Source organism: Amblyomma americanum, chromosome 11, assembly GCF_052857255.1.
Source record: "Amblyomma americanum isolate KBUSLIRL-KWMA chromosome 11, ASM5285725v1, whole genome shotgun sequence".
NCBI classification, from domain to species: Eukaryota; Metazoa; Arthropoda; class Arachnida; order Ixodida; family Ixodidae; genus Amblyomma; species Amblyomma americanum.
This window is the reverse complement of record NC_135507.1, coordinates 86,326,013-86,341,077: the sequence shown is the minus strand read 5'-3', so window position 1 is coordinate 86,341,077 and position 15,065 is coordinate 86,326,013. Positions and strand designations below refer to the sequence as shown.

At 46.9% G+C, this 15,065-nt stretch overlaps 1 protein-coding gene across 1 annotated transcript; it reads left to right on the top strand.

Moving 5' to 3' along the window:
- The first annotated feature begins 10,530 nt into the window (after positions 1-10,530).
- LOC144110654 (uncharacterized) lies at positions 10,531-14,298 on the top strand. Its single transcript, XM_077643705.1, has 3 exons — positions 10,531-10,742; positions 12,514-12,652; positions 13,607-14,298. Exons 1-3 carry the CDS (start codon positions 10,578-10,580, stop codon positions 13,909-13,911), a joined length of 609 nt encoding a protein of 202 aa, XP_077499831.1. The 5' UTR covers positions 10,531-10,577; the 3' UTR covers positions 13,912-14,298.
- The last annotated feature ends 767 nt before the right edge of the window (positions 14,299-15,065 follow it).

Sequence of the window (15,065 nt, the reverse complement as noted above, 5' to 3'; positions counted from 1 at the left end):
TAATCAACTTGCACTTTTTAACGCGACAGCGTTAAGGAGCTCGTGTCGCAGAAAAGCCGGCGTCGTCGACGTCTTTTGCCGTGAGCGAAAAATGGCACATCTCGTTAGACACCTAAACCGCGTCGTAAGGGAAGGAATTTTAACGCGATAGCATTAAAGATTGATTGATTGGTCGATCAATCGATCGACTTCTGCTTCCCTTAAGGCGCGATCCGGGTGCCCAGTGAGCAAGAAACAGGCGTCATTTCCTTTCCTTAAAAGCAATTGTTCATTTCATTTTCCTTCCTTTAGGGCCCGGTTCGGGTGTCCGCCGAGATATATGAGAAAGACGTCCATTCCTTAAATTGTCCAATGGGCCACGCGTCGCGCAGAACGGGCGATGGCGTTCCGTGTACTCCTCGACAACGCTGCGACACGCTGTCGCGTCTCACTCTTAATGACGAAGAGTAAGCGTCCTCCAATTTATTGTTTTATTTACCACTCAACTTATGATTGACAGTCCGTGCCGACGACTTCCGTCTAGGACTTCCGTCTACAGCTTCCGTGTGCAACTTCCGTCCACTCAGCTCATGAGCCAGGGAAGGTTTGCGCCTTGAAATGTTCTCTCGGACATTATGCCACGCGACATTCCACGCCTCGCAACTATCGAATCACGTGACGTTGCGAAGCCGACGCCGCTCTCGCAACTGCCGGAAATCGCGTGACGCGCGATTCGCTATATAAAAACGTGTGGCGTGTACTTACCTTCGTGTGATTACCTTAACAGATCCTTCGCTCGTCTTACTGTGATCAGCCGGGTTGAAGCACAGCTAAATGTTTGGAGAAAAATGCTTCACTTTTCGAATGCACACCTGAAGGTCAAATGACGCATGAATTTCACCTCTAGCGCGCCGGACGTGAGGCTGAGACGCCATAACAAGTAACTTGTAGCTCGAGCCGCCGCGGTAGCTGAGTGGTTATGGCGCTCGGCTGCTGGCCCGAAAGACGTGGGTTCGATCCCGGCCGCGGCGCTCGAATTTTGATGGAGGCTTAATTCTAGAGGCCCGTGTGCTGTGCGATGTCAGTGTACGGTAAAGAACAACAGGTGGTCGAAATTTCCAGAGCCCTTCGTTACGGCGTCTCTGATAGCCTGAGTCGCTTTGGGACGTTAAACCCCCGTAAGCCTAAACAAAACCTAAAAGTAAGACTTGTAGCACTTCCGCTCGTTCCGCCGCTGCGCTGACCGCCGTTCTGGCCGCTCGCTTTCGCAAGTTGAGACATGTGACCAATCACGTGATTCGCTCTTGCTGAGTAAAGGCCAGCGCTCACCGCCTAGACACCGCCCCTAGATCCTAGCCACGTAAGGCCAGCACATTTATTTATACTTTTGCTTCAGTCGCAACAACAGCAGACGAGTTGATGGAACCGATGAAGAACGGGAGGTACGTGTGGAGAAGCAGAGGCACAGAAACAAAAGTATCTGAAACGAAAAAATTACAGGGGTGCAGTTAAGTGTGCTTAGGTGCAGTAATGCGAAAGCATTTCTCTCACTTCACGGCCTTCCTCCACATGTGCGTCTGCCATATCGCCTCCATCATGTCACGTACCTACGCGCCTAAGCGCATGCCATCTGCTGGACTAGCGCCGTATATTGCGTAGAGGGCGGGCTGGGGGGGGGGGGGGGGTCTTTCAGTGGGTGTCGCATGACGGCGGTGCGACTGCACTCCAAGTACGGAGGAAATTTACCGGAAATGTACATCTGTAATTTAGATGCTCATTACTACGTATGCACGTTCCAGTACATATCTCGAAGATACGTTTCTGAGACATCTGCGCTTTGAATAGACCAGTATTTTTATTCAGTTCGTGCGGACACGCTTTGTCCACAGCTTCCGGTGACGCCATTATTGTGGCCAGAAGGCACCCTTCTAGCCACCATAACGCCATTTATGATCCCAGAGATGCTTTCGCACATAAAGGGCAGCGGATGCTGCCAACGTCGCGTCGTCATCGGTCACTGGTTCGGTTGCCTTTCGCTCCGTATAACGTGGTTTAGCCGAGTTAGGGCCCCAGCCGTTTTGTAGCGGGAGCTACACTGGCTACCAGAAGAGCATTTCGCGGTACGCGCGAGAGGCAAGTTGTGCGAATGCGCCGTTACCATGGTGCATGGGGAAGCCAGTTGTGCGCATGCGCCGTTACCATGGCAACCGGGGAGGAGGAGTGGGTGCGCCGCGCGCTTCGTCACCTCTTTCTTCCGGAGTCCCTCCTTTATCCCTTCCCTTATGGCGCGGTTCAGGTGTCCGCCGATATTCGAGACAGACATTGCGCCTTTTCTGTTCCCCAAATACCAATTATTATTATTATTATTATTATTATTATTATTATTATTATTAATATTATTATTATTATTATTATTATTATTATTATTATTATTATTAAGCGCTAAACCCCCGACTCGATGGACACATCATTACACCTATCATTTCGCTGAACGCATCAAAGTGCACCGGCGTGATAAAGGAGGAACTGAGAGAAGTAAAGGAATAAAGAGATGCCGTAGTGGAGGCCACCTGAATAATTTCGACCACCTGGAGATCTTTAACGTGCACTGACATTGCACAGTGCAAGGGCATGCCTTAGCGTTTCATCTCCATCGAAACCAAGCCGCCGCAGTCTGGTTCGAACCCGGTACTCCTGATCCTGGAACGCAAGGATTGACCATGTGTATCTGAGAGAAAGCAACCAGTCTAAATACTGTGTAGAAAGCAATGAGACAACTGCGTGTTACTTTACCGAACATTGGTCATTGTTTTGCTCTGTCAAAACAATTGAATAAATAAACAATTTGTCTCAGCGATTGCTCCTTCCATGCTTGACATTTTAGTCGCAACAAACTGGGCAACATGCGTAACCAGCGGGGAACTACGGCTCTCGCTACGTATATCCTGGCATAGCTGAGCGAAGCGACTGCCAGCTTTTTATTCAATTTGTGGTGTTGATTATTTTGGTATCAACAGTGGAATTAGTTTATGGTATAAAGGTAGCTGATTGGAAACCAGAATGAAAAACAACCACATTCCGCGAGTGGGGTTCGAACCCCCAACCTGCGAATTTCGCGTGCTGTGCTCTCTCAATCAATAACCTTTCAGCCACAAAATAATAATCTACAATTGATGAACATCAGAGATTAAAAAGAGACAGAAAAATTCCGTTTCACAATTGGTAGCGAGGTGCTGGAAGTGATACGGGAATACGTCTCCTTAGTCTAGGTAATGTCCGTTGATCCTGAATATGAGATAGAAATAACAAGAGTGAGAATAGAGTGGGCCTTGAGTGGAAGTTTACAAATATACCAAAAGATAAAAAGTATACACCAACTCTATCTTATCGGAACTCATCTAGTTGGCAGAAACCTCGTTGCTAACAAAAAATGTTCAGCTTAATTTAAGGAGAGCGCAGCGAGCCATGGAAAGAAAATTTATAGCTTAACATTAATATCGTTAAGAGACCGGAATCTGGCGGAGTGGGTGAAAGAAAAAACGCGGTTAATGACATTCCAGTCGAAATCAAGAGGAAGAAGTGGGCTTGGGCAGGGCATCTAATGCGAAACGAAGATAACTGTTGGCCGTTAATGGCAACGGAGTGGACTCCAAGAGAAGGAAAATATAGCGAGGAAGACAGGAAGTTAGGAGGGCGGATGAATTAAGAGGTTTGCTGGGATAAGGTGGCCGCCGCTGGCAAAGAACAGGGTTCATTGGAGGGACATGGGAGAGGCCTTTCCCATACAGTGGGTGTTGTCAGGCTGATGATAATGATGATGCTGCTTGTTGTCGGTGGTTGTTGGCGTCCATCATACGTATGTCTTAATGAGATGCTTAGTGCCCTTCCCCTGTCTGCTCAACATCGCGAAGTCAGGCAGTTAGGGTCTGTTTCCTTTCCTCAGAAATAATTTAGATTTATTTTCCTTCGGTAACGGAGATGTCATATTTAAAGCTGCTCGTTAACAACACATTACGCTTAATGATGAAAGTTTCAGGCTCATTGACAGAGTAATGCATTCCTTAAGATGAGTGCAGACGGCTTACGTCGAGCGTATTGCACGATCCTTTTCTATCTGCACAGTGAGTTTCACAGCTTACTGCAGAAAGCTTTGTACGCTATTCTTGAAGGCTTGCAGTAGCGGAGGTATGCGTCGATGGCTGCAGAAGCGCTTGCTTTACATTCGTGGCCGCTACTTGCAGTGTGTTTTTCTGTTTTGTTTCATTCTATTACATATGGAACGCGTAGACAGGAAAGAAAACCAACCGAAATAATACAGCTATTACCTTCAGGGCCCAGAGTTCAGCTGCCCTGTGGTCACTCCCTCGTGTTTGGGCAGTTAAAAGAATCGTAAGCTAGTCTGCAGGCTGTTTAACCAGAAGAACATACGAAGCGCCAGTAACTACCATGCTTCTCGAAGGACACCTCAACAACTCTGTAAGGAAAAAGTGTACGAGTGACGGATAAAGAGCTCCGGTACACTATACTGTCAAATATTAGCTGCGGTTCAACTATTGCTGAATCTAGTAAGAGAGCGAAAGCTGCAGTGTGTCGGGAAGTAGACGCGGCTTGGCCTGTAACGTTGAGTGCGTTCTACACACTGCTTAGGCAACGCGCCTACCCTGGCAGGTGGCCGATAAATTAATGGTTGATCGCGAAAGGTTGGTCACCCAATAAACGCTGCGGCTTAGTGGCTTAGCTCGGCTATGCCAGGATATAAGTAGCGAAAGCTAAGGCTTAGCATGGTTAGCCTTGGTTAAGCTGATTGCAAGTCCAGGTTAGTCTGGTTGTCTAGCTATGTTGTTGTCGCATTAAAGACGACACAGCTGTGCTTGCGGCACTCGCGAACTCTCCTTTTCAATACTCCGACATGTTATCAGGCATGCGACGCAGCTGGCGAAGCGAGTGGAGGCGAGCGCAACGACGAGGAACGCGGTGTGACGTCATACTAAACAGCGTTGGCGGCTAGTCGCGCGGTGTGACGTCATGCCTGATGGCGCGGTGAGCGCGCAAAGCACAGTAACCGTCTCACATATCTCGGTGGGCCCCTGAACCGGCCGTAAAGGAATGGATAAAGGAGGGAGGGTAAGAAGAAAAACTGAAAATTGAAAGTTGAATTTTCAGGAAAGGCTCGGCGCTTCGCAACGGCGGAACACCTGTGGCTCGGTGCTACTAGTGGCACATGCACAGTTGTGACTAGGGAGCGAGAGAGAGAAATGCACGTGTGTAGTCACTGCTCCTCGCGCATGCGCAGCATGGCTCACCAGGAATCACGCGAAACTGCCCAACATGTAGCCAGTAACGCTTTCGCTTTAAAAATTGGCAGTGGCTTAGCTCGGCTATGCCAGGATATACCTAGCGAGAGGTCCGTTTCAGTGGCTCAGCTTGTTTTGTTCTCTCTATGTTTAGCAATGAGAGACATTGGGCTCAATCTCGGCGGCTATGCGACGTCTGTTACTCTCGGCAGTCTGGCATTTCGGTTTGGCAAGCCGTTCCTCTCTCTGTTCGGGCGTCTCCGCTCCTCTCTTGGCTTTCTTACACTCAATCTCTCTTTGCCGATCGCCCAAGTGCCAAGCGACAACCTCAGGATCGGAAGAGTTAATCTTCTCTTGTCTATACTGCCGTCTAGCAGCCGCTGGAATCGCCTTCTCTGCATCCATATCAAACGTTGTGATACAGCCGCGCACTACTTCCCTGCCTTTAATACACAATGCTGCCCATGCGATGCGCAGTTCGGGTGATAGAGCGGCGTGCGGCAAGGCGGCGACGACGCACGCGCTGCACCTGTGTGATATCTCTTCTTACCATGGTATCGACACATGGGCACAAGTGCTCATCCGCGTGACGTAACGTGCGGCTGCGACGGTGGAGTGGCCGCGCTGCCGCGGCGACGGGGAAGCGCACGCTGCACCTGCTGCTCCTCTCCGGTTGCCATGGCAACAAAGCATGCGCACAACATATCTCCCCTGGTTCACAGCGAAATGATTGGCTGGTAGCCCAAGGTTGCTTTCGCTACAAAAAATTGTGGGCTCACATCCACGCTGTGAAGGTGGTTGGACAGTGAAGCCGTAAAACGACTCCCAAAGACCCATTGCGACATCACTTGAAAATGCGAAAACGTGGCTTTACAAGTGAAACCAGAGACAAACCCACCGTGGCGGCAGCGCTTCGATGGAGGCAAACGCCCAGGCGCCCGTGTGCTGTGTGATGTCAGTACAAGTTAAAAGATCCCCAGGTGGTCGAAATTATTCCGGACCCCTCCACTTGAGCACCTCTTTCTTTCTTCTTTCACTCCCTACTTTGTCTTCCCTCACTGCGCCTTTAAGGTGTCCGCCGATAATGCCTCGCCAATCAATCCCCAATTGGGTTTCTGTATCGATTTACTATGGGCTGTGGATTTACTCTAGGGAGATGGGAGCAGACCGCAAGAAATCGAGAAACGTGATGAGTAAGAGCTCACGATCTTAAAAGTGGGAATATAACGGGCTCGTATGACAAACAACTGGAGGAAGCCAAATGTCATATAAACTAAGGTAAGGTGCATAGGTGAATGTTTCCATTTTTTTATAATGCGTAGCGTTGATTGGTGGGAGGAGAATACGTCCTTGAATCTGTCGCTTAAAGGGAATTAATTATAAATCAGCAGAAAATGGACCCGTGCCGCCGGTACGATCCGAACCCAAGACCTCCGAATTACGTACCCTCACAACCACTCACACACACACGCACGCACGCACGTGCACACGCACGCGCGCGCACACGCACGCACGCACGCACACGCACACGCATGCGCGCGCACACGCACACACGCACACACAGGCTCACGCTAATGTCCCTTTGTTTAAATAATGGTGATGTCAAACCAATCAGCAAGACATTTCAAGACTATTTCCTAACTTCGCAGCTCACCTATTGAGATGGCCACTCGTCATTCGCTGCACAGGGCTTTGTTGAGAAAGCGTAAAAGTGTGACCGACGTGATTTTGAAGCTGTAGTCTATTTTTAAAACGACATCATTATTGCATGTTTTGACACCGATTGTGTTCCTATAAGCCTTCTAACCTCTGATGTTTTAGTGATCAATGACACAAGCTTCTTTTGGTGTCCCATATGAGGCTGCGTGCTCTATAATATCTCTCTAATCATCTCCCTCTAGTATATCAGCCTGAGTAATCCCAGTTAAGGACAACGGCTTTTCCCATATCCCTCAAACTAATCATGTCCTTTACAGGTTCAGCCACGTTATCCCCGGAATCTACTTAATATCATCAGCCCATCTGATTTTATGCCACCTGTTTCGCTTGGTTCCTCCTACGATCAATTGCTACCACTTATTACCAGCGGTTATAAGCGTTCACATCACATCTGCTTGCAATTGCGTTTGTCCTAGATTTCAAATACGCTGTCATCTAGCCGAGTTTGTCCTCTGGCCAATTATCCTTTCTTCCTGTGTTTTAACGTTGCATCCATCATGTTATTTCTATCGCCCGCCGTGCTGTCCGCAACCTAATTCCAAGGCTTTTCGGAAGCATAGGCAAGCTTTCCTCTTCACAGGTAAGTACGGGCATGATAAAAGTTTTTAATATTTTTGTATTGAAGGGCACGCGAAATTTTTCATTCATGAGCGGAGTAAGTCTTCTTAGTGCCGTTTATTCTCCTGTTATCTCGATGCCGTGGTCATTATCAAGGACTATCTGCCCAAAGTAGAGGCATTCATGTTTCATTTACAAAAGTAAAATTCTCAGCTCTTCGTGGCTATTGAATAAACTTCATACTTTGAAATATTTTGAATTACCACCTTCCACCTTGCCGCCGCGCTTATGGCGCTCGGCTGCTGATCCGAAAGACGCGTATTAGATCCCGGCAGTGGCGGTTACATTTTAATGGAGACGAAATTCTAGGAGCCCGTCTACTGTGCGATGTCAGTGCACGTTAAAGAACCCCATGTGGTCGAAATTCCCGGACCCCTTCACTACGGCGTCCCTAGAAGCCTGACTCGCTTTGGCACGTTAAACCTTCATTAACCATAAACCGAAAACCGTAACATGCGTACTCTACGAAAAAGGGCGTTTGCGATTTTTGTTCACTTGGATGAAAAATGAATTCCCTATATTATCGCAGACTTACGCTAATGTCCCTTAAGGTTTAATTCATGGTTGTGCCAAACCAATCGGTAATATATTCCAAAACTATTTCTGCACTTTGCAGTTCGAACATGAAGATAGCCACTTGTTCGCTGGATAGGGATTTCATGAGAAGAACATGGAAGTGTTGCTGACGCCATTTTGTTGCCGACGGCGTTCGAACTTATGCAGTTTTCTTGAATTTCAATAGCTTCGCTGTTATTAAGGCCAGCCGCCTTCTTTGGTTGACGAAAGTGTAAGATTCCTCAAACTTTTCAACGATTATCTTAGTGAATACCTTGCATGATCATGGTAAGTTTGCTGATGCAAGCTGTGCTACTCTGGTATCGAGAAATGCTTTTCTTCAGCTTATCCAGAAATCTGTGGTATAGGAAATCGATCTTGAAATATTTTATTACCTGTAGTGTATTTTCAGCGCTCAGGGCTAATTTCGCGCTCCCTAATGCACAAGAGGCGTTGCAGTGAATTTTTGAACAAGAAAACTGATGATGATGACTGCCAGCGCCAAAACCCTTAGCATTATAACGAATGGAATGGTATTCGTACCCTCGTGGTAGTCTGCATTGTTTTACGATTCGGCAGGGTTTAAACCTTGAACTCAGTAGAACCACAATTATGGCCAAGGAAGAATTCGAATCAAATGTGGAATAAGTTGAACATTTCACATACTGCAACGCTCGGCTAACGATGGGACACTATCGGCAGCTCCTCGAAAGCTGCCCGCGCTTAAGCTCAAGATTACTTCACTCACGTAGCGCTTGAGAATTTTCGCTTTAAGTATATTGCTGCTTATTTCAAAGGGTATCACGCAGCAATTCACATGTCTAAACAACTGGAGGTTAATGTGAGGATTTCAGAGGCAGACACCAGGTTTTAAAATGTGAATATGTGACGAGGGTGACGAAGAGTTTTGCAGTTCATCAAGTCCACGAACCTTCGGCCCCTCGTTGATAAGGGCACTCGACTGCTACTCCAGAGTACCCGTGATCAATCTAGTCGACTGACGGAGCGCTTCGATGGAACCGAAACTCGAAGGGCGCTCGTGTAATGTGCGATGTAAGTTTATGTTAAAGATCCACAGGTTGTTTAAAGTATTCCGGAGCTCTTCACTATGGCAACTCTTTATTTCTTCTTTCAGTACCACTTTCCTCCTCTCTCTTAAGTTGAGGTTGGGGCGTCCAGAGAAATGAGACAATTACTGCACCCTTTAATTTCCTCAAACAGCCTATTTTTCATAGTATTAATAAAAATTGGCTTCTGGGGAAAGAAAATGGCGCAGTATCTGTCTCATATTTTGTTAGGCACCGGAACCGCGCCGTAAGGGAAGGGATAAAGGAGGGAGTGAAAGAAGAAAGGAAGAAAGAGGTGCCGTAGTGCAAGGCTGTCGAATAATTTCGACCATCCAGGGATCTTTAACATGTTCTGACATCGCACAGCACACGGGCGCCTTACCGTTGTGCCTCTGTAAAAACGCAAGCGCCGCGGTTGGGTTCGAACCCGGGGACTCCGGATCAGTAGCCGAGCGCTCTAACCACTGAGCCGCCGCAGCGGGTGATGTTTATGAAGGCGTCTCGTCTATCCCACGCCACTAGTCACCTGACATGCTAGGAAGGCCAATTTTTATTGTACAACACACGGCTGTTTTTAATGCGATAGCATTAAGGAGATCGTGTCGCCGAAATGCCGGTGTCCGCGTCAGCGGCGTCGGCCGTCCGCGAAAAATCCTCCTCCTCGCACTTCTCAGCCTCCTCCTTTTCCTTCCCTTAAGGCACGGTACGGGTGTCCACCGAGAATTGTAAGACAGGTCATTTGCTTTCCTTAAAACAAAATTTCATTTAATTTTCCTGCCCTGAAGGCCCGGTTCGGGTGTCCACCGAGATATGTGATACAGGCGTCCTTTCCTTAAACTTTCCAACGGGCCACGAGTCGCACCGAACGGGCGATGGCGTTCCGTGCACACCTTGGCAACGCCTCAACCCGCTGTCGCGTCTCACTCTTAAGCCCCAACTCGATGAACACTTCCGAGGCGTACACGCGAAGCGCCTACGAGCCTAGCGGCGCGCCGCGACGGACTTCGAAAGCGGTGCGAATCTCCATGGCCAGTTGCTGGCGCGCGCTTGTGCTCGCGTATCGCTCGCGCTGCCGTATCGTTGCTAGACTGCATAGGCTAAAATCGGCCTAAACTTTTCGACTGCCACTTGAAGCGTTTAGCTTTTTAAAGCGGCAGGAGAAGTAAATCTATTTATAAACTGAATTGTAGTTTACACAATAGGTTTTTATGCAAACGCGCACACATCGCTTCGCAGTTTTCTTCGGTGTTTAGCGTAATCTGCATCACCATCGACATAGCATCGCTTGGATCCCAGTTCAGCTTTTCGGTATTGCGCTCCCCTCCAAGCATCATTATTTGCAATAATGCCAGCGATGTGTGCACGAAGACGAGTTTTACTGCTTGTGATAAGAACAGCACTTCAGCTCATTGTGAGGAGGAGGCAGGAGCGTCGCCAGCGGAAGAGGCACCGCTGGTGGGTTCGGCCCGTGTTCGTGGCGCGCAGGCAAGAAGGCCGATATCACCCTACGGTAAGTATCTTCGTTTCCTCTGTAAGTGTAAAAGGTCCGTGTAGAGTATTGAAAAGACATTTAGCGCAACAGTTCGGCGGCTTAGTGGTTAACACATCCGACCCCTATGCCGTAGGCGCGCAGTTCGGTCGCCAGTGCCGCCGGGTACCCACTATGATACACTGGGTACAGAGATCCTTTCCCCGTGGTCTGGTGGTAGGCTTCTCTGCATTAATCTGCTTGGAAAATGTGCCTTTGACTGCACCTTGTGCAAAGAAGAATGCTTTGTCCCGTGGGGCTATATAATCAATGGTTTGATTGCGTCTACACTGTGCAGTCACTTATTGGTCCCGTAACGACAGCGGACGTGATCTAGCTAACAGGTTAAAGCCACGCAACAGCAAATATTGCTACATTTTGTGGTACTGTGCAGTGGTACGTGCGGACGGAATTCCAGCAGCAGGTACATTGTCGGCTGTGCACTGTGAGAAAGAAAAGTTCGCCGCTGTTGTAGCTGTGTCCAAAATGAACAGCAACTGCCACTCTGTGACAACGAACCCAAACTGAAACAAACATAACTGCTTGGATTTGAGGTGTAATGGTTAAGAAAAAAAAGCCAGCTACCAATACGCCATCATACATGTTTTAATGTTCTGTAGTGGTGTCCACACATACCGTTAACATAAGAAGTGACATTCAACAGCGGGAGTGGGTGGGAGGGGTTAGTACCAAAAAGGAATGGAGGCTTTGGTACAGGTGGAACTGCAGTGCCGGTAGTTGCTGTTTGATGGGACTAAAATAGCAGTCATGTTCCATCTGAACTGAATGCTAGGCACTTAGTGCATATTATATATATATATATATATATATATATATATATATATATATATATATATATATATATATATATATATATATATATACTCTTGAAAGCGTTGGATGATAGTTTGCCTCCAAGTGAAGCGTTGAGAGTATATATATATATATATACTCTCTGTCTTTCCCTCCTCCTCTTTATCTATCTATCTGAAAGCATTGAGTTCCACTTGGAGGCCAACTATCATCCACCGTTGGAGATGTGAAGCAACTCGGATGAAGTAGGCTCCAAAGTTCTTCGCTGCCAACAGAGATACATAAAAAAGGCAAAGGAGTTTCACGTCAGCGTATTCGAACATTGGCAACTGACGAATAAGCGCGGTCTTCGAAAGTTGGGGCTCCTCTCGGTGGTCTCTGGGGCACATCGCTATTGCAAAACAGTGTCAGGAGAACCAAGGGGCATGAAAAATTGGCTGCTTCTGCACTGCTCGTGCAGAAGTGTAGTGCCTGCATCGCAGAGATGCAACTTTGAAATAATAAAGCTAGTGAGGCAGAAGGGCAGCACTGACATTGACAAGATGCAGTTTTGAAAAAACTTCAATAACTCAGCTGGCATAAATAGTATGCACACGCTGTCAGGTCGTCAGGCCACAACTTTCACTTGTGCAATCAATGTCCCTTGAATGCTTCTTCTAGTGAAGAATTCAAGAAGTAAGCTTCTCTCCAATCAGAAGAAACCTAGCATTTCAAGGTCCTTTGGACTTTAATAGCATCGTGATATCTCCACTCTGCGGCTGAAATGAAAATCTTTGACCCTGATGACTTTTCACAGACACTGTACACAACAAGGCTGCTTCATTCAGTCACAGAAACCACCCACAATAGTTCTGCTGTAATAGCGCATCACAGTGTATTGCAGTCATGCTGTCTGGTTTTTACTTGTTCGCATAACAAACCGCTTATTTTCCCTCTACAGATGCGTCGCATGCGTGAAGGTGACCATGAATTTTTCCGAAAGTTTTTCCGGATGACTCCAGTGCTGTTTGACGAAGTGCTGGGATTTGTTTTGCCAGACATCACACGGCAGCATGTTGTGAGAGAGCCCCTGGAGCCAGGTGAGCGACTGGCAATAGCATTGAGGTTTGTAAAGCTTGAGTTCGACACTCTGAGAAGAAGCATTTCGACACATAGTTGTGTGATAGTTTGTCGAAATGCACATGCTACCCTTTAAGCCTTGTAATGGTCCTCTCAAAAAATAAAAAATGAAAGGGCGAGAGAGACCGGAGCAGCTGTTGCTTAAAGAGCTGAAACCAATTAAAGCAAACGAAACAGTGCTAAATGCTCAAAAACATACCCTGAAAAATGCGAAGAAAAAAAAAGAAGTCAGATAAAAGTAATAAGTCACAACTGGAGAAACCAGAACAAAAACAAAATGGTTAAGACGTGGCCAAAAGAGTAGGGAACCCCTAGCAATGCAGGTGCACAGCACAGGAAGGCCGGGTTGTAGCACCCGAGGACTTAAAAAAAAAGAAAGCAAGCAAATGCAGCCAAGGACAGTCCGAATTTGATGAAAGTGTATAAAGCTAAGGCTTGCGCAACAGATTGACGCCTCTTTACGCATAATGTGTTTAGGCAATCAAAAGCACGGCCTCTGTTCTTTCTTTGGGGTAAAGGAATTGTCTATACTCGTGAATCCCATAGCCTGTGTCAGGCACATAATCAAGCATATGTTCCTGACCAAAATCTCTCGCGCGTCGTAATTTCGCACTGTGGCATAAATGTTACTATTTTGGTGTCACATTTTAAGCTTATTCTAGAGCCAAAAGAAAGATGCCTAACAGCGCAACTTCATTCAAAAGTAAATTCATTAAAAACTTGTAGCAGCTTGACGCGCAGGTCAATCTGCTGATTCTTGTTCACGCCCTTCATCATTTTGGCCATTGAAAGACAAAATTGGTCGTACTCGTCATGTCCGTCACAGGTCTGCAGTGCATCTGCGAGTTTTCCGACGTGTTCAACCAGAGCATCATCAGCACATTCTCTTCTACTCTTTCGCTTGTTCTGTCCAGGCGCTGATGACTGCGGCACTGATGCCTCTTGTTCCAGCAAGCCAACAGGTGCCTGGAGGGATGGCACCGACTGGCTCGACGCAGGTGACTCGTGGCGTGACGGCAGCGACTCGTGGCGTGATGGCAGTGGCTCGTCAGTAACCACCTCGTGCACGAGTGACGCCTGCGATGCGCAGTCCAGGCGCCACTCCTCCAACTCAATGATGGTCTCTGATGGCTCTGGGGCACTGTTGTGCTGGTACGCCGGCGTACTGCTTGCCCCTGGCACGACATTTGGACCTGGCTCCCTTAATTGCTGCCTGTAGTTTCCTGACGTCCTGTATATGAGAGTGTACATGTATATGCACCATGAAGTTGCGTGTTTCAAGTCACTTTTTGCAAGAATGTTTCGATATACTTTTAACGAGTGTTTTTACATTCATTCATCATTTTCAAGTCATGCAATGATATTTGCAGAACGGACTGACCCTATTCTGGCTCATGACAGCTGTACATACTGTGACATCCTCATGTGCTGTTCCCTCGTGTGTCTTGCATACCATTTTTTGAGCATACTGTCTTGTATATCCTAGCTTTTTTGCATTTTTATCTTGTAAAGTCCTGTATACATTATTGTAAAATTTTTAAACTGCTCTAAGCCATTTGCCTACTTATGTGCCCAAATTTTTTGTTTCGTGCACTGCACCGCTTCATCTTTTGGCTGATTTTGCTACGCATTACTACTACTGACCTCTTCATGAAGACTACCATAATTGTAGTATAAAGGTGACACAGTGTTTGTGCTACCCTCTGAGGTTTTGGTGAGCAGTTAATGCAACAAAAGTGCTGCCATTTTTCAACTGCTTGGTTGGAGGAAGACGTTCCTGTCAACTAGAAGTTATATGAAACAAAATCTGATACATGTGAGCTACATATGCATAGTGGTGACCCAAAGAACTATATGTGTGGAGTTGGTGCACATTGTATAGAAATTAAAATATGCAAATATGAAATATATGAAAAATATGAAAAATATGAAAATATATAATATAAATTGATTGCACTTAGTAGTTGTCTTACACATTAAGCATATTATGCAGCTCCTTGGCTTGTCTATACAGTATCTGTATAGCTGCAGGAAATCTGCACTTTAACGTGGCACTCCTGTCTGATTGATTAAGCAGTGAGTGTTTGAGTGAATAATGATGAACCACTGGTAACATTGCCTATGATCCTTAGCTTAGAAGTGTGAGGGTTCAGGCTAGTGGGTAATTCACGTGCCGTTCCATAGCGCGAAACAAGGAAGTAAAGAGCACTTGTGCCTTGGTCTCTTTCTTGTTTGGTGCCACGGAATCTCGCGTAGATCTTAGCTGTGACAGTGCACATGATAAAAAAACACATTTTATCTGCAATGCACAAAGCACATTGCAAACGGTGGTGTTCCTTTTGTACACATATAGCGTCCAATTTTCCTACATGA